The sequence below is a fragment of the Peromyscus maniculatus genome, chromosome 5 (assembly GCF_049852395.1).
Source record: "Peromyscus maniculatus bairdii isolate BWxNUB_F1_BW_parent chromosome 5, HU_Pman_BW_mat_3.1, whole genome shotgun sequence".
NCBI lineage: Eukaryota > Metazoa > Chordata > Mammalia > Rodentia > Cricetidae > Peromyscus > Peromyscus maniculatus.
This window is the reverse complement of record NC_134856.1, coordinates 133,637,287-133,663,586: the sequence shown is the minus strand read 5'-3', so window position 1 is coordinate 133,663,586 and position 26,300 is coordinate 133,637,287. Positions and strand designations below refer to the sequence as shown.

Genomic DNA, 26,300 nt, shown 5'->3' with positions numbered 1-26,300 from the left:
TTCTTTTTATCCAGAAATATGCTTAATTTCTTCATTTAGGGCTCTATTGTTATGTCACTATTCAATGCTTAATCATCTCTTTAAAGTTTTTTTTTAATTATTACTGTGTGCATGACATATGTAGGCATGTGTGACATGGCGCACGTGTGACATAGCCCACACGTGGAGGTCACAGGCCAACTTTGGTCAGTCGGTTTCCTTCCATCTTTAAGTGGGTTCCTCGGATCAAACTTGGGTTTGAGCAGAATCAAGTTGCCAAGCTTGTGCCTCAAGCACCTCCCTCTGTGGCACCGTCTCTCTGGCCCTCTTGAAGGCCCCCTTTAATCATTTATTTGCATAGATCAGTTTTACTTTTCCATTTGGTGTAGCATTCATTATAATAGTTTTTGTTTTACAAACAACGCATTTCCCTGATGATATCCAAACGTTCAAGCCTATCTTAAACTATAATAAAAGCTACCATTTATTAAACACCGCCTGGGGAGTGGAGGAGAGAGCTCAAAGTTTAAAAACGCTTGCTGCTTTTGCCGAGGGTCTGAGTTCGGTTCCCAGCATGCGTGCACATCAGGTGACTCACAGAAACCTGTGACTACAGGTCCAATGTCCCTGCAGGCACCAGAATACATGTGACATAGTCTCAGACACAACAGATACACGCAAATAAAATAAAAAGTTTAGAAACACTACCTAGGCACCAGAGGTAGTATTTACGCTCCTTACTTCTTCAAACACAGACAAAATTCTGAAGGTCGCAAAACGCCATTCTGCTGACGGATGGACGTGATGGGGCCCGAGACACCGTGGTTGTGGCCACCGGCAGCGTCCGCCAGCCTGCCTGTCACAGTGACTGCCCAGCTCACAGCGTCACACACATGTTTAGCGCAGACAGGAACACGGGCACCACCTACAGCTTCTTAGGACCCTGTTTAGCCTGAACTATCGGCACCTTTTCCTCAGAGCAAATCTGGAGAGATCTCTTGATATCTTCAGATCCTGGGAGTAGACACAGATTTAATGAATAAACTTGGAGGTGGGTGTTGGACAAGTCAAGCTACCATGACTCCCATTCCTGACGTCCTCACCAAAGCCCTTTTAGGGATGGGATGGCTGAGATCCCAAACGTGGAGAAGAGGAAACTGGATAAGGAAGGGTCTCGGCGGTTTGTCACGGTCAAGTAACAGTAATCATAGGACGCATGCCTTAACTATTCCCCTACGAACACCTTTCTGACGTCAGAAAACTTCTGCTTTGAAACACCAGCATTTGGTTCAGCTCCACAATTGAGCTCTGCTATTGTGAGTTTCAGCGCCCAGCATGCGTTAGGAGAAATGAGCACAGGAATCCTGTCATCTTTGTGATGTTCCTTTTTATTTATTTATTTATTTATTTATTTATTTATTTATTTATTTATTTTTCCCATCTCATTGCATTGGCTGCAGTCTTCAAAGTGTCATCAGGTAATTGATAGTTTCGTGTTTGTCTTCCAACTTCAGTATGAAGGGCCTTCCTGTGTCCCTGTTACATCTTTACGGAGGGGGGAGGACAGGGATAGCCAGGCTAGAGACCTGACTCAGCAGTCAGGAGTGCTTACCGCTCTTATAAAGGGCTTCAGCTTGGTAGGTTCCCGGCACTCACAGATGTCTCACAACACCCTGTAACTCCAGCTCCTGGGGTGGCTCCAATGCTCTCTTCAGGCCTCCAAGGGCACAAATCCCTCCCAAACACACACACTCATACACATACATTTTAAAAGCTAAAATAGTTTTTTTTTTTTTTTTTTAAAAAAAGAATACTCCATGAAAATAAATGCATGAATCAGAGTCTCCATTTCCTGTAACAATAAAGGTATACTTACTGTCTGGACACAGTCAAACAACTTTGGTTTTCCTGCAAGTGCCCAGCCATGGGAACCAGTTCCAAACCAGAAGGATGGATCTTGGAAGAGCACAGACGAGCTCTTGGTCCCCGCTGTCCCCACTAGGACACTGTTTGCTAACGTGCTTCTGACACAGAACACATTGGATAAGTCTGGAGAGGTGCCAGCAATGAAATGGAAACTGGGGTAGCACATTCTAATACTGCTTCAGGTGAACACACACACACACACACACACACACACACACACACACACACACGGGAACAGAGGAAATTAAAAAAAAAAAAATCTTCAGATTGCCAATAGTAGAAGTAGATGATTTTCACTAACAAGAAAGTCGCCTTGTTTTCCAGTCTGTGCTATCCAGACCTTCCTTTGCCGCATTAAAATGTGTACAAAATCACATCTTACTACTGCCCAGCCAAGTTATCACAGCCTGAACAAAAGCCCTTCCCCAACACCCTCCTATGTGTGATTACAAAACACACATCTGTTCCGTTCTACCTCTTTTCCTTTAATGTATATGGGGGGGCATGCATGCGCACAAGAGTGTGCAGGTACAAGTGTGGGTATGCTCACGTGGGGGCATCTTCCCCAGCTGTCCTCCACCTGGTTTTTGAGACAGTCCCTCTCAGAACGTGGAGAACATGGAGACCAGCTAGGCTGGCTGGTCAGTGGGTTCACGGTTCCTCTTGTGTCTGCCCCCCCCCCCCATGCCGGGCCACAGCACTAGCAGGCTCACCTTATGACAGCAGAGTTCAGCAGCCCTGACAAGAAGGTGAGCAGGGTTACTGGATGTGTAGGTTTTTGGAGGTCAGGAAGGAGTTCCCCAACATTGCCAGCGGCTCCCCGAACCACCTCTCTCTGCTGTTCTTAGTGAAGGGCTCCTTATCAGAAAACGGAGTTTCAAGAACAGAGCTGAGTTGGACATCTGTGTTTTCAGGAAGAGTGAAAGAAGTCGGTGGGGCCTGGGTTTCCCAGAAATGGGAGCTGGAGTCATAGGGGTCTCCAGGGAGGGCTGGTCCCAGAACTGCAAGGAGGATGGGAAAGAGGGGGAGGGGAAGGGAAGACCCAGAGAAGGGGAGGATGGGAAAGAGGGAGGGGGAGGGGAGACATAGCGGAAGGAAAACACTGGGACCAGGGGATTTGGTGCCCTGATGACCAGACCTTCCCAAGACACAGGCCTCACTGCCAAACACTGGGAGGTATTCTGTCATCCCTCACAATCTGCCTTGTGATGCTCTGTGGTCCCTAAGGAAAACAGACACCCAGTCTCTTGCCCTGGTGCAAGTTTTCAGGTGATAGGAAGTGCCCTGTCTGCTTTGGGATCTATAAAATCCAGCTTGCTGCAACAGGAAAGCCCAGATGAAGCAAGGTAGCTAAAGTCAGACTTGCTGGCAGCGGTTCCAGATGTTAAGGCTCCAAGATGGCCACACCAGAGGGCAGGCATCAAGGCCCGGGATTGCTGAACCTCAGGGGTTCCAGGAGAGTTCTGGAACTCCACACAACCCAAGTGTCCTGGCTAGTTTTGTGTCATCTTGACACAAGCTAAAACCATCTGAAAGAAGGGAACCTCAATTGAGAAAATACCTCCATAAGATCTGGCTGGAGGGCATTTTCTTAATTAGTGATTGATGGGGAGGTCCATGTGGTCTCAGCTTTGGCCAACTCACTTGTATTTGTTACTTTTCCTGTTACCATGACAAAATGCCTGGCAATAAGCAATTTAAAGGGAAACAAAAAAACCTTTCTTTTGACTTAGTTTTAGAGAATACAGTTCACCATGGCGGAGAGGCATGGTGGCAGGAGCCTGAGGCCGCGGTCATAGCTGCTCTGTACTCCGGAAGCAGAGAGAGTGAAAAGGAAGTTGGCCTGAGCTATAAAACCTCACGTCCCACACACAGCAGCCCACTTCCTCCAGCGCGGCTCCCCTTCCTAAAGGTTCCACAGCTTTCCAAAACACTGCCACTAGCTGGAGACTCGTGTTCAAATCCATGAGCCTATGGGAACAGGCACATTCAGATGCAACATTACTGGAACCCTGGGCCACACCTCCCTGTCTCCAGCTCAGATGCTTCCTACAGGGCTTCCCTGGGAAGGATGCAGGGGCTCCACCCTAGCAGCGCACAACTCCCAGAGCTGAGCCTGCTTCCTCTTCTAGACACCCATTGCCTCTTTGTGGAGTGGCAAGGGGTGGGAGTCCTCAATATATGGGATTCCCTGAAAGGGTGTGAGCTTGTTCTTGCTGCCTGGGCCGTTCCTTACTGCTCCTGTACAGACAGAGAGCTGAAGCACAGACACAGTGTGCGAGCTTTTCAGATGAGTAAACTGAGGCTTTAGGATCTCACGTCACACGGAGTCCCAGCTAAGTCCCTACAGTATTTTTTTATTTATTCTCTGGTGCTGGAGATGGAACCCAGGGCCTAATGTGTTCTAGGCAAGCACTCTATCACTAAGCCCCAACCTCAGAGTCACTGAACTGATTCTTACTGTGCACAGGACATTCGTCACGAAAAGCTCAGTTGGGAGCCACTGAGATGGTTCAGTGGGTAGAGGAGCTTGCCGCTAAGACTGGTGACCTGAGTTCAAACTCCATCACTCACAGTGGAAGAAACAGGTCGGCTTCCACACGCTGTCCTGGAACCTCTATGTGGATGTTATAGCACACACACACACACACACACACACACACACACACACACACACACACACACACACACTGCTTTAAAATAAAATAAAGCTCAGTCGATAACGTGCTTATCTTATCTAGCTCGTGTGTGGCCCTGGGTTTTCCATATCACGGCATAAGCCAGGCGACAGGGCACACACCTATAATCCCAGCATGTGGGAAGTGGAAGCAGGGAGACCAGAAGTTCAAGGCCAGCACAGACTACATGCCACATCAGACCCTGTCTCAAAACAAGTAAACAAAACAGCAAATGTAACTCATGTGCCCCTGCTGTAAAATGTGCCCCCAAAGCTTCTGTCTTTCCCATCTGACTTGTCAGTCCATTCAGGTTCTTCTGGTCTCTGGGGACAGGATCTGTCCTGCCTCTTCTTCACCCTCAAGGTTCCCAACAAGTTCTCTGTGAGCCTCACAGTCTCCCTTTAGCCCCCAGGGCTTGGCAAGCCTTCCCATGGTCCTCCACTGTGGCTCCTGTCCATGATCTCTTACCCACTTACAAAACTTCAGACAAAGCCTTCAAGAAGTGCTTCTGCTCCGTGCCATGGGCCGGAGGCTCTTTCTTTCCTCGGACAACTGGAACATAGCCTGGGCTTTTGAGCGACCATTATCACACTGTAAGAGTGATCTGGGTTTGCTTTTAATCCATCATCCCTCCCCATTGCCCCAAGAGTCTCCATGGGCCAGAGTGTGTCCAATGAAAGAAAGAACGTGGTCTTTGTCTACCGGAGGTATTAGGAATGCCTGACACCTAGCAGGTGCTCGATAAATGGAATAATTAGTGACCTAACACCCTTATTTCTTTCTGGGATGTTGCTTTGTAGTTATGGACACTCACTTGTTCAGTGGAATTGAAGAAGGACTTGGCACTGTAAGGAAATTCACTGTTCATGTCTAGCTAGTCTGCACACACACACACACACACACACACACACACACACACACACACACACACACTTGGTATATGCGTGTGTATACATGTCATGGCTGATGATGTAGTTTCCCTGATGAAGACTGGGTGTTGCTTGTGTATCTGTTTGTTTTTAAACAAGATCTCTAACTCAAGCTGGCCTAGAACTCCCTGTCCAGCAAAGGATGACCTTGAATTCTAGATCCTCCTGCCCCTCTCTCCCGAGTGCTGGAGTTACCGGGGAGAGAGAGCCACCACAACAGTTCATTCCCGGGCTGGGGATCAGATCAAGGCCTCCTGCATCGTAGGCAATCATTCTTCCAACTAAGCTGCACCCCCAGCCCCAGACTGAGCTTTGCTGGAGCTAAGGGTAGGAACCCCTAACACATGCCAGTCTGTGTTTCAAATCCTTACCTAAGCAAGGGCGACCTCAGTGATTCTATTCTCAAAACATGTTAGGATCAATATTATTATCATAAATGACCACCAAAAAGGGAAACTGAGGACTGAGGCAGAGGCAATGGAGGAATGTATCCTGCCCCAACCACAGTGCTGGTGAGTCGAGGCAGGGGAGGTGGGATGGAGGCAGGGGCTTCCATCTCCGCAGCCACCACTGGGCACTGTTGCCTGCATCCTTTAGTGGTGGACAGAGAGCCTGATTTTCTATCATTTTGACAGTGCACAGCCTGGCACGATGTCCTTGAGTGTGTGTGACGGTAGCCTTGTCTGCAGCTGAACCCTGAGTGGGTGACTACAGTATGTGTGATCGTCCCAGCTGAACCCTGAGTGTGTGACTATAGCATGTGTGACAGTCTGCAGCTAATGTCCCTGAATATGTGTGACTGTGGCATGTGTGATGATCTGCAGCTGATACCCCCAAGCATGTGTGACTGTGGCATGTGTGATGATCTGCAGCTGATACCCCCAAGCATGTGTGACTGTGGCATGTGCGATTGACTGAGCAACAGCAGCTGAACCCCAAGCACTTCTGCAGAGTTGCCCGCCCGGAGCCTCTGAAACTGGAAACTTCTCAGAAGACCAGAAGTGTGGTCAAGCACCCGGCTTCCTGGCTTCTAAGAGCCTTTACCAGAGTACTCGCCTTCAGCACTCCCTGAACCAAACTACAGGAGACAGCTTTGACTCCGAGTCCGCTGGTGTGCAGCAGTGGAACAGAGGCAGCGTGAAGGTGTGAACCGAGGAGGCTCCCACCTGGAGCAGCTTCTCCCAAAGCCGGTGTCTTCATTCTCCCTGCTGTACATTGGCAGGGGCTGGAGCAGAGGATCCTTCCTGCTGCGGTGTCTGTTTATACTCCTGTAGCGCCAGATGACAGAACAGACCCTCAGTGACATGCAGGGATCCCCTAGGTGAGACTGGAGTACAGAACATTCTGGAACCCGGGCCTCCGCTTGGCAGCCATATCTCTTTCCAGTAAAGCACTCTGGGCAGGACTTCACAGAAACGTTTAGATAAGCTTTACACCTTCTTGGTCTGAGCTGTATCGCAGAGTGGATGTGTCATCTCTTATTCTTAGTAAGATGATTTCTGCTAGAACACGTTTCACAATTGTGGATTTCATATCCTTGAAACACAGCTAGCTCTGCCCTGGTTGTCCACCGCTGCCACAGACTTGCTCCATCGACAATGTTTTGCAATGGACAGCATCAGCTGCTTCCAAAGTCCTGACCATTTCAATGGAGCCCCGACTCGCTCATCCTCTGGGGTCTCTCTCCCTTCCCCCGGCACCATCAACCCCATCCACAGTTTAATCTGAACGGGCAGAGAAGCTCTCCGTGACTGACATGTGTACCATGTGTGGCTGAATTTGAAAACATGCTTCCGTTTTTTGCAATACCGTGCTTACAACATTCCCTGAGTCATTTGGAAAGCCTTTGAAATGCGTTCGAACCCCCAGCTGCTCTCCTCTGGGGAGAGCCTGTAGCCAGCATAGAGATCTTTCTATTTGAGCTTGAACGGAGCTATTCCACCTTCTGGCTGCCCATGCTTTAAAGCTGTCCCTTCTCTAGGGACTGTTATTTGACGCTCTTCTATTACTCAATTTCCTCCCCCAAAACAAAACCGGTGTTTGGAGAATCAGGCCAGGCATATTTGGTGTTAAGTCTAGATGATGGAAACACACAGCGGGAGTCTGGCAGGGTGAGGGGGATGGGTGGGAGGAGGTAGGGAGAGGCTGGGGGACAGCAGGACTCTCTAAGCTTCATACTCAGGCATGGAGAGAGTCCATGTTTGGTGGGACAAAGGAATCCAAAAGTCAAAGCAGAAATACTCTCCTAAACCATGTGCTGGTGGGAGGCATACCCGCCCTCACTGTAAAGCCTTAACTGAAAGCAAAACAAGCAAATGACAATCTACAGATAGATCTCTAGGAACTATGGGAACTTGTGCTTTGCAAAGTTAAAAGTAACAAGATAAAGCTGGAGAGGGGGCACGCCAGTTAAGAGCCCTGACTGCTCTTCCAGAGGACCTGGGGTTCAGTTATCAGACGCTCATGACAGCTCACAACCATCTCCAATCCCAGGGGATTGGATGCCTTCTATGGTTTCTGTAGGCACCAGGCACACATGCCATGCATAGACATACATGCATAGACTCATATGCATAAAATAAAAAAAATCTTTGAGAAATTAAAAATAAATACAAGGTACTAGATGGTCAATAAACACAGTACCATGCAGGTGGTGAGTTTTCACACTGGCCATGGTCACCAAATGAGGGCTGTGGCCCCCAAAGGGTGCATAGTAAATGGAGCTTTTCCACAAAGAAATTCAGAAATCTGGTCCACAAAGCAGAGACAGAGCTGCAGACTTGGTTTGTCACTCATCTGCCAGTCAGCCCTGTGACCATCCTTTCAGCCACATCCAAAGGACTTCATTTTCCATCTCTAGGCTCCAGTCAGATAAGCCCTAGACCCATTCATTCATTCATTCATTCATTCAGTTATAAACAAAGGAAAGGTTCACATAGCCTCGGCTAGCCTGGAGCTGACATTATAGTTAAAAACGACTTTGAATTTTTGATCTTGCTGCCTGTACCCTCTGAGTGCTGAGATTATAGGCATACATGCACCATGTCTGGTTTATGTGGTGCTGGGAACTGAACCCAGGGCTTTGTGCATGATAGGCAAGCACCTTACCAACTGAGCTACATCCTGGCCCAATATTTTGTTTTTAAATGTATCCCATTTATTCATTTATTTATTTATGGTGTGTGTGTATGCGTGCGCGCGTGCATGCATGCATGCATGTATGTGGGGGGGGGCATCCCTCAAATCCATGCCATAGTGCATGTATGGAGGCCACAGGACAACATTTAGGGCTCTGCTCTCCCCTTCCACCATTTGAATCCTGGAGCTCAGACTCAGGTGTCAGGCTTGGTGGCAAGTGCTTTTATCCACTAAGACATCTCACCAGCATCAATTTAAAAAAAAAAAAAAATGACTTCCTTGCCAACATTGAAAAGCAGGATGTTACACAAACACACACACACACACACACACACACACACACACACACACACACACACACGGGGTATTTTTAGGGACTGGAGAGATGGTTCGGAGGTTGAGAGCACTGACTGTTCTTCCATAGGTCCTGAGTTCAATTCCCAGCAGCCACTTGATGGTTTACAGCCCTCTGTAATGAAATCTGGTGCCCTCTTCTGGCCTGCAGGGCTGCAGGCAGAACACTCTATGTATAATAAATAAATAATTTTTAAGAGCTATTTTTAATGTCAACCTTCGAAAAATTGGAGCCATGACCCCCTGCTCTGGTACCGCAGCAACGAAGGCATCTTCTCTCTTGTCACAGTCCACACGGAGCTCACCTCCTGAACCCTCATAAAGTAGCTAACTTCAGCTAGCTAGGTCTAGCAAGGTCCAGGGCAAAAGCTCTGGACACTGGGCTGAAGTTGTCTAACTGGGGTTAGGCCTGGGTTCCATGCCGGGCACTACAATGAACCAGGAACCCCTCTGGATGCCTAGATATGAGCTGTCTAGACCTTCCGACTGGACACGCCCTGAAGCTTTTCTCAGGAAGACTCACATTCTCACTGTTCTCAGCTTACACCTGCTACATTTTCTACAAAGAGCATATCAGCAGTGTATGAAAACAAAGCCATTGGTGATCGTTTTCCGCTGGTCCAGGTCACCTCTCCTGGGCTCCTGCGTCCAGTCAATCCCAATTCCAGCATTAAAAGAAACCAGCTGCTAAGAGTAAGAACGTTTTGAGTTTCAGCTGGGAAGGTAGCGCACCTATTAAGCACTTGCTTAGCCTGCAGTACGCCTGGGGTTCAACCCCTAGAACTTTCAAAAAACTCAACTTTGGACTCCATGCTTGAGTCGGATCCCTCCATCCTCTCCCTCCTCAGGAGACCCTACTTACAACTTGATCTGAAATCAGCACACTGGCGGCTTGGGGAAAGTCCTCCCACCCTAGGGTTATGCTTCAGTTTTCTTCCAGTTCAATTAATTGCGAGTACGTGCCCACTAGGTGGACCCTCCAGAGTGTAACCCTGGACACACCATCACCCAGGTCCCGGGACAGAGCCTCCGACGCCTCGTTGAGCTGTTTTCTAAGCACCAGGGGGCGCTAGAGAGTTATTTTCCAAGTTGGTATCAGATGCATCTTTTACACTTCCTCTGATTTCCAAGTTAGATGACAATGACGGAAGCACAAATGAGGTGGAGGCGTAGTGTAAACTGCCCCGGGGAATGAAGACAGGCATCGGATTTCAAAATTCAGTCTAAAGAACAGCTTTGGGGGTCAGAGCGTCCGTTCCTCCGCTGTCAGCCTCCGGTGAGTCAGGCAAGTTCATTTGACTTTTTGTGAAAACGTTACTCCTTATTTCTACCTACTTCGGGATCCTATGACATCAGTAAATTCGAGAAAAGTGGAACCGATTAACTAAATCAAGATTCGTTTACATCAAGGTAGTCAGTTCTTCGAAATAAACGTGTAAAGGGGTGGTATGTTTCTTGAACCGGTCAGCACCTGGGAAAGGAGGTTTACCGTATTGCCCATCTGTGTTGGGGGGGGGGCTTACCGGTTAAAGGGTATTTTTTACCAGAGAGACCCCATCAATTTATTGCCCTTTGAAGGCGTCCAAAAGTCCAACTGGTGAAAGGTAATTAAACTAGCACTGTGTGTGCCTCCAAGATTATCTTTGTAATGTGTGCCTGGGGTGCATGGAAAGAGACGCACTCAGTGAGAAGTTCTGGGTGGGAGACCCGCGCGTTCGCTCTTTACTTTGGGGGTTGCTGTCTCTAAAATAAACGAAAGGCAAAAAAGTAGAATGAGGGAGTCATTCGAGCCCAGCGCCCACAGTATGAGCAGAGCAGGAGACCGCTCAAGGACCTCGCCACCTGCCACATTCCGTATTTGGGCAAGCGCGTGCGTCACTGTCAGGAATATGGCTCCCTTTGCCAAGGCCGGCACTAATCTTACGTGTCTGTAAACGCGGGGTGTGTATGCCACGTTCCTTTACAATAGCCGACCTGGTGACTGACTTAAGAACATGCTGCCAGATGCCCTGTCTCCCATTTCCTTATGTCTTTTGTGCAACCCGGGAATTAGGGGGAGGGGGATTGGCGTGTTCACTGGGGGACAGAAAGGACAGGAGAGCTACCAGTTCAAGATCCTTCTTGGAGTGCCCTCTATGGCTCGCTCAAACCCGGGCACCGAAGGCAGGTGGGCGTCCCAGACGGGCGCACTCGGGCCGCGGACCTTCAGGTCCTCGGAGACAGCGGCCACCTCTCCACGTGGTTGAGGACGCAGACCGACCACATCCAGCCTGGTTTCCTACTCGTGTTACGCAACAACTTCGCAGGGGTCGTCTTTGCCCTAATTGTGCCCGGGGTGGTGTTTGTGTGTGGAGCTCTCTCGGCTACTCCTGGCTGATACCGTGCTGCGGGGAAAGGAGCGGGACATTTCAGTCATAGCTCAGCCCCGCCGCCGCGCCCCTTCCCGGTCTCAAGGGGACCGTGGACACAAGGAGGCCAAGGTCCCCGCCACGCCCGGGTCCCCGCAGTCCTCGCTTGGGGTTCTGTTGGCAACAGGTAGCCCAGCCCGCTGTGGCTCTCGGGGAAACAAACAAACAAACAAAAAGGTGCACTGAGCGAACGCGGTGGCCACGGAGGGCGCGGCCAGCAACGGGCAAAGGGGTCCTGGGCTCCTCCCTGGCGCGCCTCGGTGGCTCCGCGGTGCGTCCCGTTGCGCAACGCAGCGCTCGGCGTGGGTCCCCGTGGACAACGGGAAGCAGCTGCGACCGCGGCCAGGGAAGGACGCGGACTGGCGGTGGCGCCGCGGCGGAGAGGACGGGGCGGGCCGGGGCGGGGCGGCGGGGAGCCCGCCCCTGTCGGCGCGGCCAGTGGCTGCGGGCCGGGGGCGGGCGCGGGCGCGGCGATTGGGGCGGCGGCCGCCCGTCACGGCGGGGCTGGCGGGCGGCGACGTAGCGCGGCGCTCGGAACTGACCTACTAACACACATCTCTCGGCGCGGCCACGGCGCCCGCGGACCCGGCGCGCCCGCCAGTCTCCCGCGCCGCGCCCTCGCCACCGCCCGCTGAGGGCCCGGCAGAGCCCGGATCGCGCTCAGGCGCAGCTAGCTAGATCCCGGCCACCCTTTCTTTCCCCTCTCGGGCCAGGGAGCAGAATCACGGTAAGCGCTCCGCCCACCGGCGGCCCGGGGGGCCCGGCTCCGTTCCGCGCCCGCTCTCGGAGCGCGCGGCCGGCGGGCGTGGGGCGCGGGACGCGGGCGGGCGCGGCGCAGGGATGGCGGGAGGTGGCGAGTGTGCGCGGGGCATGCATTACATAAACTTTTGCTGCCTTGGCAGGAGGGGGACTCGCCACCTTAAGGTAGCTGCTTTGATTGCAGCGCCCTGGCGCCGGCACGTAGCCCTGACTGCCGCGCGCTCCCTCCCCCTCCCCGCTATTGCATAATGTCTCCGGATTTCAGGAAAATTGATGTTTCGGTGGAGAAGAGCGCGCCGGGGAGGCGGAGCGGAGGCCAATCCCCCTAGCAGCCAGACGACGTGCCCTGCTCTCCGGGGTCTCTCCGTGCTGGTCCCCTCTCTGGGCCGGCCAGGGGGAGGGTTGAGTCACGGGGAACCGTCTTGATTTGCTTAGAAGGAGGGTTGGGAGTGCGAACGGTGACGGCATTCGGAGATGCCTGCGCGGCGTTTGTTTGTGTCAGGCGCTGTGTCTGCACCGACGTTTTTCCACCCTGTTTGTCGTCAGCGTGTTTTACGAGCCCTCGGGAAGGTGGAGGGATGTGTCCTTTCTTACATTGCATAATGGGCCCGCGGTGAAACGTGGGCACCGAGGACTAGCTGATGTGGGAATATGCGCGTATGTTTGCAATGATTTGGTCATTTCAGCGCAGCGTTGGGTATTAGATCCTTATTGGTACCTCTGTATCGTCCCAAATAAGCATGGTTTAAAAACGATCCTACGGAATTCATTATTAAGAAAGGAGAATTCCTAGTGTTAGATGCGGATACGCGCGGGGGAGGGGGGCTCCTTAAATGTTCGAGGTGTTATTTTTAAGACCCGGACGAGCCATTGTGACGTTTGTCTCCCCACTTTCCCAACTGGAATGCGTTCCGTTCCATCAGCTTTTTTCTCACCTTATCGTCATTGGTTTTTTTTTTTCAGACACCACAAGACAGATCATTAATAGATTCCTGGAAATGTTAGGTTATGTAACTGCCGAATTTGCTGGCTGTTGAGCATAGAAAGAGAGCTAATTACGTGATTTTATAATTTGCCACAAAGAAAGTAGGGCAATCTCAGCGTTTAAGAATGTCACTATCAACAGGGGTTTTGTTGGTTCTTTTTAAGGATATTTTAAGTCGGAAAGTGACAACCGACTAAGCTCTGACTTAGCCCAGGCTTGCCAAATGTGTGTCTTTTGCCCTAAATGAAATGTACGTCTTTCTAAATTTAGCCCTATCACATTTTAACAATCGTGGCCTCAGTGCTATTTCTGGTGTCTCCAGGGCTGTGTGCAAATACAAGCTCAAGGCCATTTGCTGTAGTTTTAACTCCAGCCTTCCAAGACCTCTGATAAGACCGTATTTTTAGGAAGGCATTTCGCAGCGCCCAGTGACTGCTGATCGCGGGGGCCCCATTTATCATTTTAAAGGACACTTTGGAGGAACTGCTGCTGCTCAGAGGCCACCAGGGAATGGCCAAGAGTCATCTTCTCTCTGGCTTTTGTAAATAACAACAGCTAATGAGGTCAGAAGTATTTATTTCACATCGTGATTTCCCCCCAGATCAAATATGAGTTGTGGGAAGCATATATAGGTTAGTAGATTGTATTTTTGCCTGTGTAACCTAGTTTTATTCATCGGGGATAGATGAATATGTTAAGTATCTGGATATTAAATTTCTTCCCGGACTCTTACTTAGTGTAATGATGTGTGAATATACGTATTTAATAGTGTCTGTGAGGTGTATTTTTCTTAGCGTAACATTTACATAATTGAACTACAGTATTATTTTAAGGGGTGGACACATTCTAGATATTGACCCCTGGAACATATTATTATTACCCCTATTTCAGCCGTTTTCCAAGACGCTGCAGTTGGGCTTGCCACCCCCACCCCCCGACCCACTTTGCGAGTTGGGGTGGGAGACCCAGGCCTGCGGGGGTCTTTGCAGCGCCACCTTCCATCAAGCGTCCTTGCGCCCCTCGCTCCCGCCCCAGGGACCGTGCACGCGCCTGGCGGTGGCAGGCGGGGACCTCGGCCCGAGACGCGCCCCTGGGCAGCCGCTGGACGCGCCTCGCGGTGGCCCGCGCGCCTCCCCGCCCCCTCCCCGCATTCCTTTGTTCTGGCGCGGGGGTCCTCGCGGCGCCGAGGCCCCGCTGCGCCGCCCACCCGGCGGGAGGCGGGCCTGGGGAGCGGCGCGGCGTGGGGGCGCGGCCGCGGAGCGGGGCGGAGGCTCGCGGGGCCCCGTGCGCTTCGCTGCGCTCGCCCGGCGCCGGGAGGCCGGAGGCGGAGAGCGGACGTGCCTCCTGGGCGCAGGCTCCAGCGGAGAAGGGCCTTGGGACAGAGCAGCCTCGGGCGTCACAGCCAGGGGCAGACTCCACTCCGCAGCAGCAGCATCGCTAGCCGTGACCCCACAGACACCTTTGTGCCTGGAGTCTTCGTTGTATTTCCGAGCCAAGCTCTTCTCCATTCATGGAGTGAAAAAGCGAGACCTCTAAATGGCTTTAGAAATGGGGGAGGGCAGTCTTGATTGCGATGGGAAGGAGGGTCCCTGCTTGAACGTGGCCAGTTGAGCCCACGTTTTTCTGTTTCTTGTATCTAAAGTTTATATGGTCAAAGGCCCAAGATTATATAAATGGTCAAGGGTCCCTAACGCTAAATCACCCACATAGATGCAGCTGTCCCTCTGTGAAAGTGCCTCCCTGCGCTTTCATCCCAGCTGCTGGTTTCCCTGGGTGGGCTTCTGGTGTCACTCAGGCGAAGCATCCAGGTGTTGGAGGGTGATCAGGCTGCTCTCTGGATGGTAAATCTGGAATTCAGCTTCAGAGGACGCTATCGGACACCCTAGGGACCCTCTTTCAACTGGAGACAGCTTTGGGAGGTGCAAAGAGGACAGGCACAGGTGCTGCCCAGGCCTCTGGGTATATGCTCGACCCTCACTAGCCTCTAGGGAATCCAGGGGAAACCTGTGGAGCTGGACAGTTAGAAGAAACTCAGTAAATGTTTCCAGAATGCTTGTGTCTGGGCTCACTTTCCTTTACTGAACCGGAATCTCACAGGAAAGATGAGAATGGGATTGGTATTGGGTCTGTAAAGAGCCAACTTTTTTTTTGTTCCTGAATACTCTTGACTTGTATATGTTGTTAATTAATGTCTGTACCAAGGGAGTTCTTGACAACATCGAAGCAATTCAGCGTTCCAAGTAACTGGGTTCACATCTTAGGGAAGTGTCTGAAGGAACAGAGATGATGAGTCCCCACAGCAGGAATAGGCTGACCTTTCCAAATCCCTGGAACTCTCTGTGACTTGTGTTCTTGGGGCTGGCTGATGCTTGCCTCTGGTCTGAGATCAGCAATGGCTGTCCTCACATGCACGTATATACATATGCCATTTTAGAGGGTGCACGTAGCTGTGTGGTTGACAACAAAAACCGGGTCCTGTTAGATTGATGGTTCTTAATCTTGTTGAAGAGACCTGGGTCTGAAGAACCGGCGGCAGCAGCAGTCTAGAACAGTACTTCGCAGAAAGGGCTGGGACCTGCCTCGATCATTCTTCAGAAATAAGAAGGGCGGTTACTAAACAAGGCAGGTGGAGGATCCCCTCAGCACCCTCATGTAACAAAAGTGCCTGCACTTAGAGAAGCTGGTTAGCAGCCCAGGCCAGGGCTTCAAAGATGGGAGCTCTGTCAGCCATGCCCGCTCTCCTCCACCATCCTGTCTGTCCCTTCAATGAGAGTGAACACAAGCTCACTGTACTTTGTGAAACAGTTTCCTTTTCTGTGTTGAGGGCTTATCTTGGCAATTATAACATCACCATGATGCAACGGCCTGCAAATTAAAGCCCTTTGTGAAAGGCTTGTGCGCTGGTTGAGCAAGGGCCCTGACTCACGCCCGCCAGTGGAGTTTTCTAGCTGACCTTGCCATGGTCATCAGTGGGTTCCGAGATGCAGGTCTAATTGAAGCGTGGGATGGAAAGGCGCGGTCAGAGTGCTCAGCGTTATTTTTACCCAACTTCAAAATCACACATGCCTCACTGTTTCCACTGTAACCCAGATGGCATCGGTGCTGTTAAAAGTTGTTTATTTTTAATTTGTATTGGGGAATGAGAGCACGCTTGGGATTCAAGTCAAACATAACAAACAATGTAATTGAGATTTCCTATAATGTTCACTTCTTGTTTTTGTCAGGTATGCCCGCATTTCACAGGGTTAGCACATTGTTTGATATCCTGTTATTTTTCTAAATTTTATTTGAGTTGATTTTTATCCAGATCGGACTCACAGTGAATGTCGAAAGATACTGACCTTTGATCATAATTACATAAGAGGTTTTTTTTTTCAGTTTCAAAATGAGTTTTTATTGCCACCACCCCCACTTACCTCTCACATTTCTTTGCAACTCGTTTTCCTGTAGTTATGAAGGGGGGAGGATTTGGCTTCTCGTATGGCTTTAATTAGAGTTTGAGCTTGTTTTTTAAGTTTAGCGGGGATTTACTAGATGCCATTCGTTAATAAGCCGGGCTTTGAGGACGTGGTTTTGCTGAAGTTTGGGTGTTTATAAGCCTTTCAATTATCAGAACACGGTGTAGTTTATTAACTTTCTAGGGATCTTAAATGTAATTAAGTAGCCTTCAAATAAACCTTCCACTCTAGTCGTAAGGCACACAGCACAATAAATGGCACTCACAGTCATGTGCTGATTAAGAAAGTGAACAAGAATGTTAAAAACCAGGCCAGGGAGGTTGGGAACATTCAAGAACCCTTTCTGCCATGCCCCGTCCCCAGCATGCTTCTTTTTTTGTAACTGATGTTGTTTTGGTTTTTTTTTCCTGTTACGCTATAAACTAGTTGACTGTGTATGATGTTGGTGTCCCCAAGACTTAGGCGACACTGGGATTGAAGCTCAGTTGGCAATGTTTGCTGTGCATTCCCAGTGCCCTGGGTCCTCTGTCCAGCGCCCCTCACCCAATGTCAGTGTGCACCTCTAGTCCCATCACTTATGTGGAGAAGGCAGGAGGATCAGAAGCTCATTGTCATAGCAAGACTCCCGAGGAGTTACTAAATGGATTATCTTTTCAAAAGTGTCACAAATAGTAGGGACTGGAGAGTGGCTCCGTGGGTAAGAGCCACTGTTTTACTCCAGACAACCTGAATGTGGTTGAGGCCTCACACCACGCAGCTCACAGCTGACTGTAACTCCAGCTTCAGGGGATCCAATACTCTTCTGACCTCCACAGGCACTGGCCACAAGTGGCAGACACTCAACACAGTCACACACACAAATAAAACAATACTTTTTTAAGACTTTTTTTCTTGGATAGTAACGGTTCCCATTTTGAAGCTTCTCTATTAGGTTAAAAAAAAAAAACCACATTTCTGTACACACCCCCACACACAACACTCTCCTCTCTCTCTCTCTCTCTCTCTCTCTCTCTCTCTCTCTCTCTCTCTCTCTCACAACTCTCTCCATGGGCTCCATTTTCTCAAGCTGTGAAGTTGTTTTAGGGGGTGACCCTGTGTACCCTGCTTGTGTCCATCTTTAGACTCACTGTGTTATGTTACAAACACTTGCTCCTGTGGAGACTGTCGGTTACACTAGTTCATATTTCAATCAGCAAAGTAGATGGATCTATTAATAAAATGCAAACCTGTCATCCGATTTATTAAATTTAAATCTAATTTTCAAGTAACCCATTGTTGAACTTGGAATCTTTTCCTTTCCTGTAAGCTGGATCAGGTTTTGACACATTTATTTACAGATGCATCCAAACAGAAAAAGTGGGTCAGTTTGTTGCTGAGATAGGGCTAATCTGGCAGTGTAAGAGATGGCTCATGTGTATGTGCCCCACGTGTGCACCAAGCACGTGTTTCTCCTGGCCCTGGGTGTACTTTGGACTGCTAAGTGACTACAGGCCCTGAGCTGGACACTCAGGAGCTAGAGTGTTTCATTCTCAGTGGATCAAAGTGGTCCTGCACAAACCCGATGACCTGAATTCAGTCTCCAGGTTCCACTGTGGAAGGAGAGAACTGACTTCTGAAAGTTGGCTCTGATCCCACCACACAATAATAATTAATAAAATAAATAAAAATAAAAGGCCTTTTCTCTAAGCTTACCTCTAAGGAGGTGATGAAGTGATCAATTCACTTTCCAGAACTTTCACTAGAGAGAAGGCTCGGGGTTCAGAGCTCTTGCTGGTCTTGCCTAGAACCCATGTTCAGTCCCCAGCACCACATCGGGCAGCTCACAGCCAGCCTCATCGTCGTGGACTTAGGTATCTAAACAAGGAAGGCGCTCTGTGATCGGTGCAGAGTGCTTGTTCACTTCTGCCTCAGCAGAGTCTGAACTGTCACTCTGATCTCTGAGAGGTCAGAGGTTAGAGCTGCACACGCATTTCTGTTATGACCATGGGGAAACCCCTGTGGGGTAAACTGTTTAGAATCTATGTTGTCGATTGGATTCTCTTGCGGACTTTTCTTAGGTCAGGTCTCATTTTAATTGCAGAGAGTATTTAGGTCATCTGACTTAAATAAACTCCGAGGATCTGCGCTTATGAAATACAGCTCCTGCCTCTAGCAGGTTATAAAAAAGCGGGCGGCAGCAGTGATGGTGTCTTCTTCACAGTAGGCGTGGGAAAGTATGTCAGCTGGCATGACGCGATGCCTGCTCTTAAATTTCTCTTTTTTATTTGTGTCTTTAAGCAGTCAGATCAGCTAATGGGTGTAATGGAGTTAATGGCGCTGACAGAGGTAACATCATAGAATTGGTATTTCATGTCAGTTATTCACCAAAAAAGAAACACAAATAGTGACTAAGGTGCCCCGGCAGTCGGTGTTGATTTCAAACAGTGACACATGGGTGAAGTCATGGTTTGACTAATCCTAAAGAGAGATGCTGGGATCCGAAGCAGTCAGGATGAATGCTGATGGTTTCAGAAGGTGGCCTCCACTGTGCGGAGGAAATGGCTCACTGGGTAAAGTGCCTGCCATTGAGTGTGCGGACCTGAATTCCCAGAACCCGTGGGCCAGTAGAGCATGCCTGTAATCCCAGCGCTGGGGAGACAGAGCAGAGCCAGGCAGATCCTAGGAGCTTGCTAGGCAGCCTGTCTGTAGAAACAAGAATCTCCAGGTCCACTGAGAGACTCTGCTTTAAAAAGGTAGACAGGTAGTAACGGCGAGATCCCAGAGTTAGCCTCCAGCCTTCACACACACACATGCACTTCATGGGTATTGTGATAAAAACAAAAAGATGCTGTCAGCTCCATTTGCCTGCATCCATTGTCGAGGAACTGGACTCCCTAGCCGTCTGTTTTTACCAGCTGTGTGGTCTCCGGCTAGTTGCTCAGCCTTTCTGTCTGTTAGCAGCTTACTCTGAGTGCTGGCCAGTTTTGTGTCAACACAAGCTAGACTCGCTGGAGAGGAGGGAGCATCAAGTGAGAAACGCCTCCAGAAGACGGGGCTCTAGGCAAGCTTGTAGGGCATTTTCTTAGTCAGTGATTGGGGGGGCGCAGCCCATGGTGGGGGGGACATTCCGAGGCAGGCGGTCCTGGGTTCTATAAGAAAGCAGGGTGAGCAAGCCATGAGGAGCAAGCCAGTAAGCAGCACCCCTCCATGGCCTCTGCATCAGCTCCTGTCTCCAGGTTTCTGACCTGTTTGAGTTCCTGTCCTGACTCCCTATGATGATGAACTGTGATGTGGAAGTGTGAGCCAAATAAACCCTTTCCTCCCCAAGTTGCTTTGGTCATGGTGTTTCATCACAGCTATAGAAACTGTAACTAAGACACTCTACCAAATCATTGGGTCAGAGAAATGCTCACCCCTTGTTGAAATAGATACACTTTGGGTTTTGTTTAAAAGATGATAATGGGGCTGGAGAGTTGGCTCAGCAGTTAAGAGCACTTGTTGCTCTTGCAGAGGACCTGGGTTCAGTTCCCAGCACCTACATAGCGGCTCATGACCATCCGTGAGTTCAGTTCTGGGGATCCAATGCCCTCTGACCTCCAAGGGTACCAGGCAGGCAAAACATTCATACAATTATAATCTTTTTTTTTTTTAAGGTAATAATAGGGGAGCTGGAAAGATGGCTCAATGGTTAAGAGCACTGGCAGCTCTTCTAGAGGTCCTGAATTCAATTTCCAGCAACACATGGTGGCTCACAACCATCTATAATGGGATCTGATACCTTCTTCTGGTGTGCAGGCATACATGTAGATAGAGTACTCATAAAATAAATAAATCTTTAAGCTGGGTGGTGGTGGTGGTGGCACATGCCTTTAACCCCAGCTCTCAGGAGGCAGGGGCAGGAAGAGCTCTGTGAGTTTGAGACCAACATTGTCTGTCTACATAGTGAGTTGAAAAACAACAAAGATAATAATAGGGGCTAGAGAGATAACTTATCATATTGTTCTTGTGGGGGACCAGAGTTTGGTTCTCAGCACACACGGTGGGCAGCTTACGAACTCTCGTAACTCCAATTCCGGGGGACCTGGAGCCTCTGGCCTTTGCAGGCACTGGCTCTCACATTGCACACAGAAACACACCAATAAACATATTCTTTTAAAGGTAAAGTAATGATAGTAAGGAGGGTTGGAGCAAGTGTAGATACCTGGAGGATAATCACAAATTCAAGGCCAGTAGCTGTATGTCTTTCTCACTATTTCAGGCTGACTGAAGGCAGCTCTGGGCAGTCCTTCATGATGCAGCCAACTTGTGGGGTGAGCTCCAGATCCGTGGTGCCCTCCTGTCCCTAGAGGAGCTTTATAATTAGATGTGAGGCTCCAAACTAAGAGAAATGAAGGGAGGCTGTGTGTGTGTGTGTGTGTCCGGGAATGAAAGGGAGGATGTAGGGAAGATCCGTGAGGGGTCAGTGCCAGGGTCCAGGCTGGCTTGAGGTCTCAAGTTGGTCATCACATGAGTAGCAGATCCCTAGGCATGGCACTTGCCTTGTGAGCCTTTGTTTTCTCCTCTGAAGATGCTGGAAGGGCATGGCCTGAGGCAGGTCATACCTCCAGTGCCTAGGACTTAGCAAAAGCTCAGTAAATGACATCTGTCAATGTCGTGTCAATGTCAAGCGTTGGCAGGGCTAACACCTCCGGTCCCATCATGATCGAAGCCCAAGCGTGTGTCTCTGTTCTGTCGGTCCTCTTCAGTTTGGCCCCCACCCTGCCTGCAAAACCTGGATTCTTCAGGGCTTGGCTCCCCCCTCTTACAGTCCTCAGCCTAGCTCGGTGCCAGTACACAGGTGTTTCATACACAGTCACCAAGTCGTTCACAAGTGAGTGTGTGCGTCCATATGTATGTACATATATGGAGACCTGAGGAGTCCTCAGCATTCTGTCCACTTTGGTTTTTGAGACATGGTCTCCCACAGACCTGGGGTTCACCTAGTAGGCTAGGCTGACTGGCCAGGGAGTCAGCCCCAAGGATCCTCCTGTCTCTGTCTTCCCAGCACTGAGATTACAGCCCCTGCTACCAGCTTTCTTCATAGGTTCTGGGAACTGAACTCAGGTCCTCATACTGGCAAGTCAAAGCCTTTACCATCTGAGTCGTCTTCTCAACTGAGAGGGCTGGTTTTTGTTAAACAGTTCAGCTTGGCCATGGTGGCCTGCTACGGTGGCCTGCAATCTCAATCTCTCTCTCTCTCTCTCTCTCTCTCTCTCTCTCTCTCTCTCTCTCTCTCTCTCTCACACACACACACACACACACACACACACTCATTCATTCTCTCTCTCCCTCCCTACCAAATCCATACAGTCACACGATGAACACTTTTGGGGCAGGAAGGTGTAAAATATCTCTGAGCTCATCTATGTGGAGAAATTGTGAGACTCATAGGGAGAGGAACTCACAGATGATGGGGTGTGTAGATGAAATATAATGCATATTTTAAGGAAGAACTGAGATAAGTAAGTACATGGAGGAAAATAGTAGCACATCAAGAAAAGATAGTCGTCCCCCCCCCCAAAAAAAATGGTGTGTGGTATTTAAAAGCTAGTACCTGTGACTCGGGAAAGGCCAGGGTCAGCCTCCTTCCTTGGCTGTACTTTCTTCCCCCAGCCTTGCCACTGGCTCAGTTCACTTTAGGGGTGAGGACCAACCTGAGTGACTGCAAGCCTACCACCGCGGAGGAGAGCATTCCCTGCACTGTGCAGAGGGCAGTGTTTCCAGATCAGAAGAGAAGGCCTGTACGGAGGTGATAAGAGAATGTATTTTTCACTAAAGGATGAAAGGCTGTCTTTTGGCCTGTGGTGTCACTCTCTTGAGGTGGTGCCTGTCAGGGTGTCATCGTCACAGAGCAAACAGAAGCCTCCTGTTAGTAACCCTTGGGCTTCCTTGAGTAGGGGAGCTGCTCCCCGTGTGCTGGCCCAATTGGGTGGACAGAGCCTTGTGTGACACCCCAGTCTTTAGCACCTTGACATTCTTGCTTCCCTGGAAAAGACAGAAGCAACAGGCCAGCTTCTGTGAGTGAGAGGGCTGGAGAGATGGATGGCTTAGTTGTGTTGGTGTTCGCCACACAAGCGTGGAGTCCTGGTCCCCGGAACCCATGCGAAAAGAAGCTAGGCATTGAGGGGCTCAGTTGGTAGTTCAGGCGATTAAGGAGCTAAAGACAGGAAGATCCCTGTAGCTCACAGGCTAGCCAGCCTCGCCTACAAGGCAAGATCTAGGCCAGTGAAAGACTCTGAGTCAAAAAACAAGGTGGACAGAGCCTGAGGAATGACCCCTGAGGGTGACCTCTGACCTTCCGTTGCACAGGCACACTGCCGGAGGTGCACAGAGAGGGAGAAATACTGGCATGAAGCGAAAACACACAATTGTCGTGTGTCGGGATGAGCAACACCTTGAAGGGGGGAATTGGGGAATGGTGTGCGCAGGTTGTGTGCATCTTTGCTTTATGGAGACCCAAGAGCACCAGGAGAGAGTCATTGGCATATAATAAGGATTTATGATCTTGTGGCAAAGCCTGGAGTAGAATGCTTAGCTAGCACTCTCTTAGTTCCATCCTCCCGCACATACTCACACACACACTACCCCCCCCACACACACAGTAAGACCCAATTCATATTATAAATATTTTACTCATGGGTGTGAAAAACGGTTGATGATTCTATTTTTCGGTTCTTATATTTTATTTGAAACTAATTAGCAAGATTGAAAGAAGTTCTTTCCATAATTATATTTTCTAGTTTTGAAGTAATCTTAACTTTCAAGAGGGCTCTGTTTAAAAAAAAAAAAACAAAAGCCCCTATGAATAGTAACTGTTTTAGTCCAAAGGGGATGTGTAACTGAAGTCTATGAAGCTGAGTTTTTAAGACCCCCCAAAAAGCACTGTGGTTGTCAATCTTAAAAGTCTGGTCAGTGAGCCTGAAGGGCCTTTGCATTTCAGATCTTATAAGTATATAAGTGTAGCATCTTGATGTTGAGGCCAGAGGAGTCCCCAGGGGAGACTGGGGACCACCAGGCCCTCAGGGGTGGGATGGCAGGTTAACAGATGGTAGCCATGTCATCTGTTGTCATTCTGAAACAGGACAGCCAGCGCGGGTTCTGGTTAGGAACTCACCATTGATGGGCTATCTGTCATTTCCTCCCTGTAATGAATCATCCTGAATCTTGCACGTGGCCTTTTCATCTCTTAAACACCACTTTCTTCTCTCTGACCCAGAGCAGAGGGAAGGGAGGAACGAGTGGATGGATGGATGCGAGTGGATGGATGGATGGATGCGAGGGACTAGAGGAAGGGATTAGATGGATCAAGGATGGGTTGGTAGAGGAATGGAGGGAGGGAGGGGTGGTTGAGTGACAGATTTAGTGACTGGGTGAGTAAGTGAGTGACGGAGTAACTCATTTCCTCACTCTCTTGGACCACACAGTCCCTGCAAAGAGGTCTTTTGCCGCCGAAGTGGAAGTGTTTGTGTATTCACGTCTTTTTCCAGCTTGCTCACTCTTTATAAAGACCTGAGCCTCACTGGAGCCCATTCTCCCTGACTGCTCAGCACAGCCGCCGCCCCCCCAAGCCCCGCCCCCAGCAGCTGGCACACATCTGCCCAGGGGACTCACCGTGTTCTCGTTTATTGCAGATAACCGATACGACCTCACTCCACTTCCGAAAGGCACGTGACAGATTTATCCTGGACTGGACCACAGAAGGAGAGTCGATGGAAAGAACGCTGGGAAAGTGATCCCCTCCCACGGGTCTGTAGGGTAAGGTCCTCTCTGATGCAGCTGAGGAAAATGCAGACCATCAAAAAGGAGCCTGCCCCCCTGGATCCTGCCAGCAGCTCAGACAAGATGATGGTGCTGAACACTGCCTTAGCCGAGGTGGCAGAGGACCTGGCCTCGGGTGAAGATCTGCTCCTGAACGAAGGGGGTGTGGGGAAGAGCAAGTCCTCCGCGTGTCGGAGGAAACGGGAGTTCATCCCCGACGAGAAGAAGGATGCCATGTACTGGGAGAAGAGGAGGAAGAATAACGAGGCCGCCAAACGGTCTCGGGAGAAGCGCCGACTCAACGACCTGGTTTTGGAGAACAAGCTGATCGCGCTGGGGGAAGAAAACGCCACTTTGAAAGCCGAGCTGCTGTCTCTCAAATTAAAGTTCGGTTTAATTAGCTCCACGGCGTATGCCCAAGAAATCCAGAAACTCAGTAATTCCACAGCTGTGTACTTCCAGGACTACCAGACATCCAAGGCTGCTGTGAGCTCGTTTGTGGATGAGCATGAACCCACGATGGTAGCGGGGAGCTGCATCTCGGTCATCAAACACTCTCCTCAGAGCTCTCTGTCCGATGTGTCTGAGGTGTCCTCTGTGGAGCACACACAGGAAAGCCCCGCTCAGGGTGGCTGCCGGAGCCCTGAGAACAAGTTCCCTGTGATCAAGCAGGAGCCGGTGGAGCTGGAGAGCTTTTCCAGGGAGTCCAGGGAGGAGCGGGGCGCCTATTCCGCCTCCATCTACCAGAGCTACATGGGAAGCTCTTTCTCCACCTTCTCCCACTCCCCGCCCCTCCTGCAGGTCCATGGGTCCACCAGCAACTCCCCAAGAACCTCGGAGGCCGACGAGGGTGTTGTGGGCAAGTCCTCTGATGGGGAAGACGAGCAGCAGGTCCCCAAGGGCCCCATCCACTCTCCGGTGGAGCTCCAGCGGGTGCACGCCACCGTGGTGAAGGTTCCGGAAGTAAACCCTTCTGCCTTGCCACACAAGCTCCGAATTAAAGCCAAGGCCATGCAGATCAAAGTGGAGGCTTTGGACAGCGAGTTTGAAGGCATGCAGAAACTCTCCTCACCTGCAGATGTGATGGCCAAAAGACATTTTGACCTGGAGAAGCATGGCACCCCGGGTATGGTCCATTCCTCCCTCACTCCTTTCTCGGTGCAGGTGACGAACATTCAAGATTGGTCCCTCAAATCGGAACATTGGCATCACAAAGAACTGAATGGCAAAACTCAGAGTAGCTTCAAAACAGGCGTGGTGGAAGTCAAAGACAGTGGCTATAAGGTTTCCGAGGCTGAGAGTTTGTATTTGAAGCAGGGGATGGCAAACTTATCCGCAGAGGTGGTCTCGCTCAAGAGATTCATAGCCACACAACCTATCTCAGCCTCGGACTCCAGGTAAATGACTACTGACCGAGCTGTGCGTGGAGGAGGATGCTGTTGGTACCATGCCGAATTTCCACTGGACCTCTGATGTCGTTTCACTGTAGTGTGCACACGGTGTCTGTCTGGTGTCCTTGTGTGCACACACTGAAGACTTGATGCCCTCACTCTGCCTGGTGTATAGTCAGATAGCCCCCACAGAGGCTGTACATATGGAACATTATTTTTGCTCTATTATAAAGTGTGTATGTTGCCAGTGTCAATAAAGGGTTGGTGACAGACACAGCACAGGCTCCGTTGCACTTGATCGGATGGGAAGAGAAAAGGCTACTGAAGTGTCTTGAGGTAGAGACTGGGGAGATGGATGTCTCAGTGGGGTAGGGTGCTCCCCATATAACCAAAAGGACCTGGTTTCGGTCCCCAGCATGCATATAAAGGGCCAGGTACAGAAACACACATACCCATAACTCCAGAGAAGCAGGGATACCTGGGGACACAATACACAGGAAGATCCCTAGGTTTCACTTG

General features: G+C 50.1%; 1 protein-coding gene across 4 annotated transcripts; it reads left to right on the top strand.

The window, feature by feature from the left end:
- The first annotated feature begins 10,146 nt into the window (after nucleotides 1-10,146).
- Nfil3 (nuclear factor, interleukin 3 regulated) lies at nucleotides 10,147-26,057 on the top strand. Of its 4 annotated transcripts, none has more exons than XM_015995759.3 (2): nucleotides 10,147-10,280; nucleotides 24,264-26,057. In XM_015995759.3, the coding sequence occupies exon 2, from the start codon at nucleotides 24,403-24,405 to the stop codon at nucleotides 25,789-25,791; it is 1,389 nt and encodes a 462-aa protein (XP_015851245.1). In that variant the 5' UTR covers nucleotides 10,147-10,280; nucleotides 24,264-24,402; the 3' UTR covers nucleotides 25,792-26,057. The 4 variants fall into 4 exon arrangements, with proteins under 4 accessions (XP_015851245.1, XP_076429456.1, XP_076429458.1 ...); XM_076573341.1 differs by having other exon boundaries at nucleotides 10,155-10,289; XM_076573343.1 differs by lacking the exon at nucleotides 10,147-10,280 and adding an exon at nucleotides 11,934-12,139.
- The last annotated feature ends 243 nt before the right edge of the window (nucleotides 26,058-26,300 follow it).

Bases quoted from the DNA above. Each gene is read 5' to 3' on its own strand.
- Nfil3 (XM_015995759.3), top strand. From the start codon at position 24,403: ATGCAGCTGAGGAAAATGCAGACCATCAAAAAGGAGCCTGCCCCCCTG.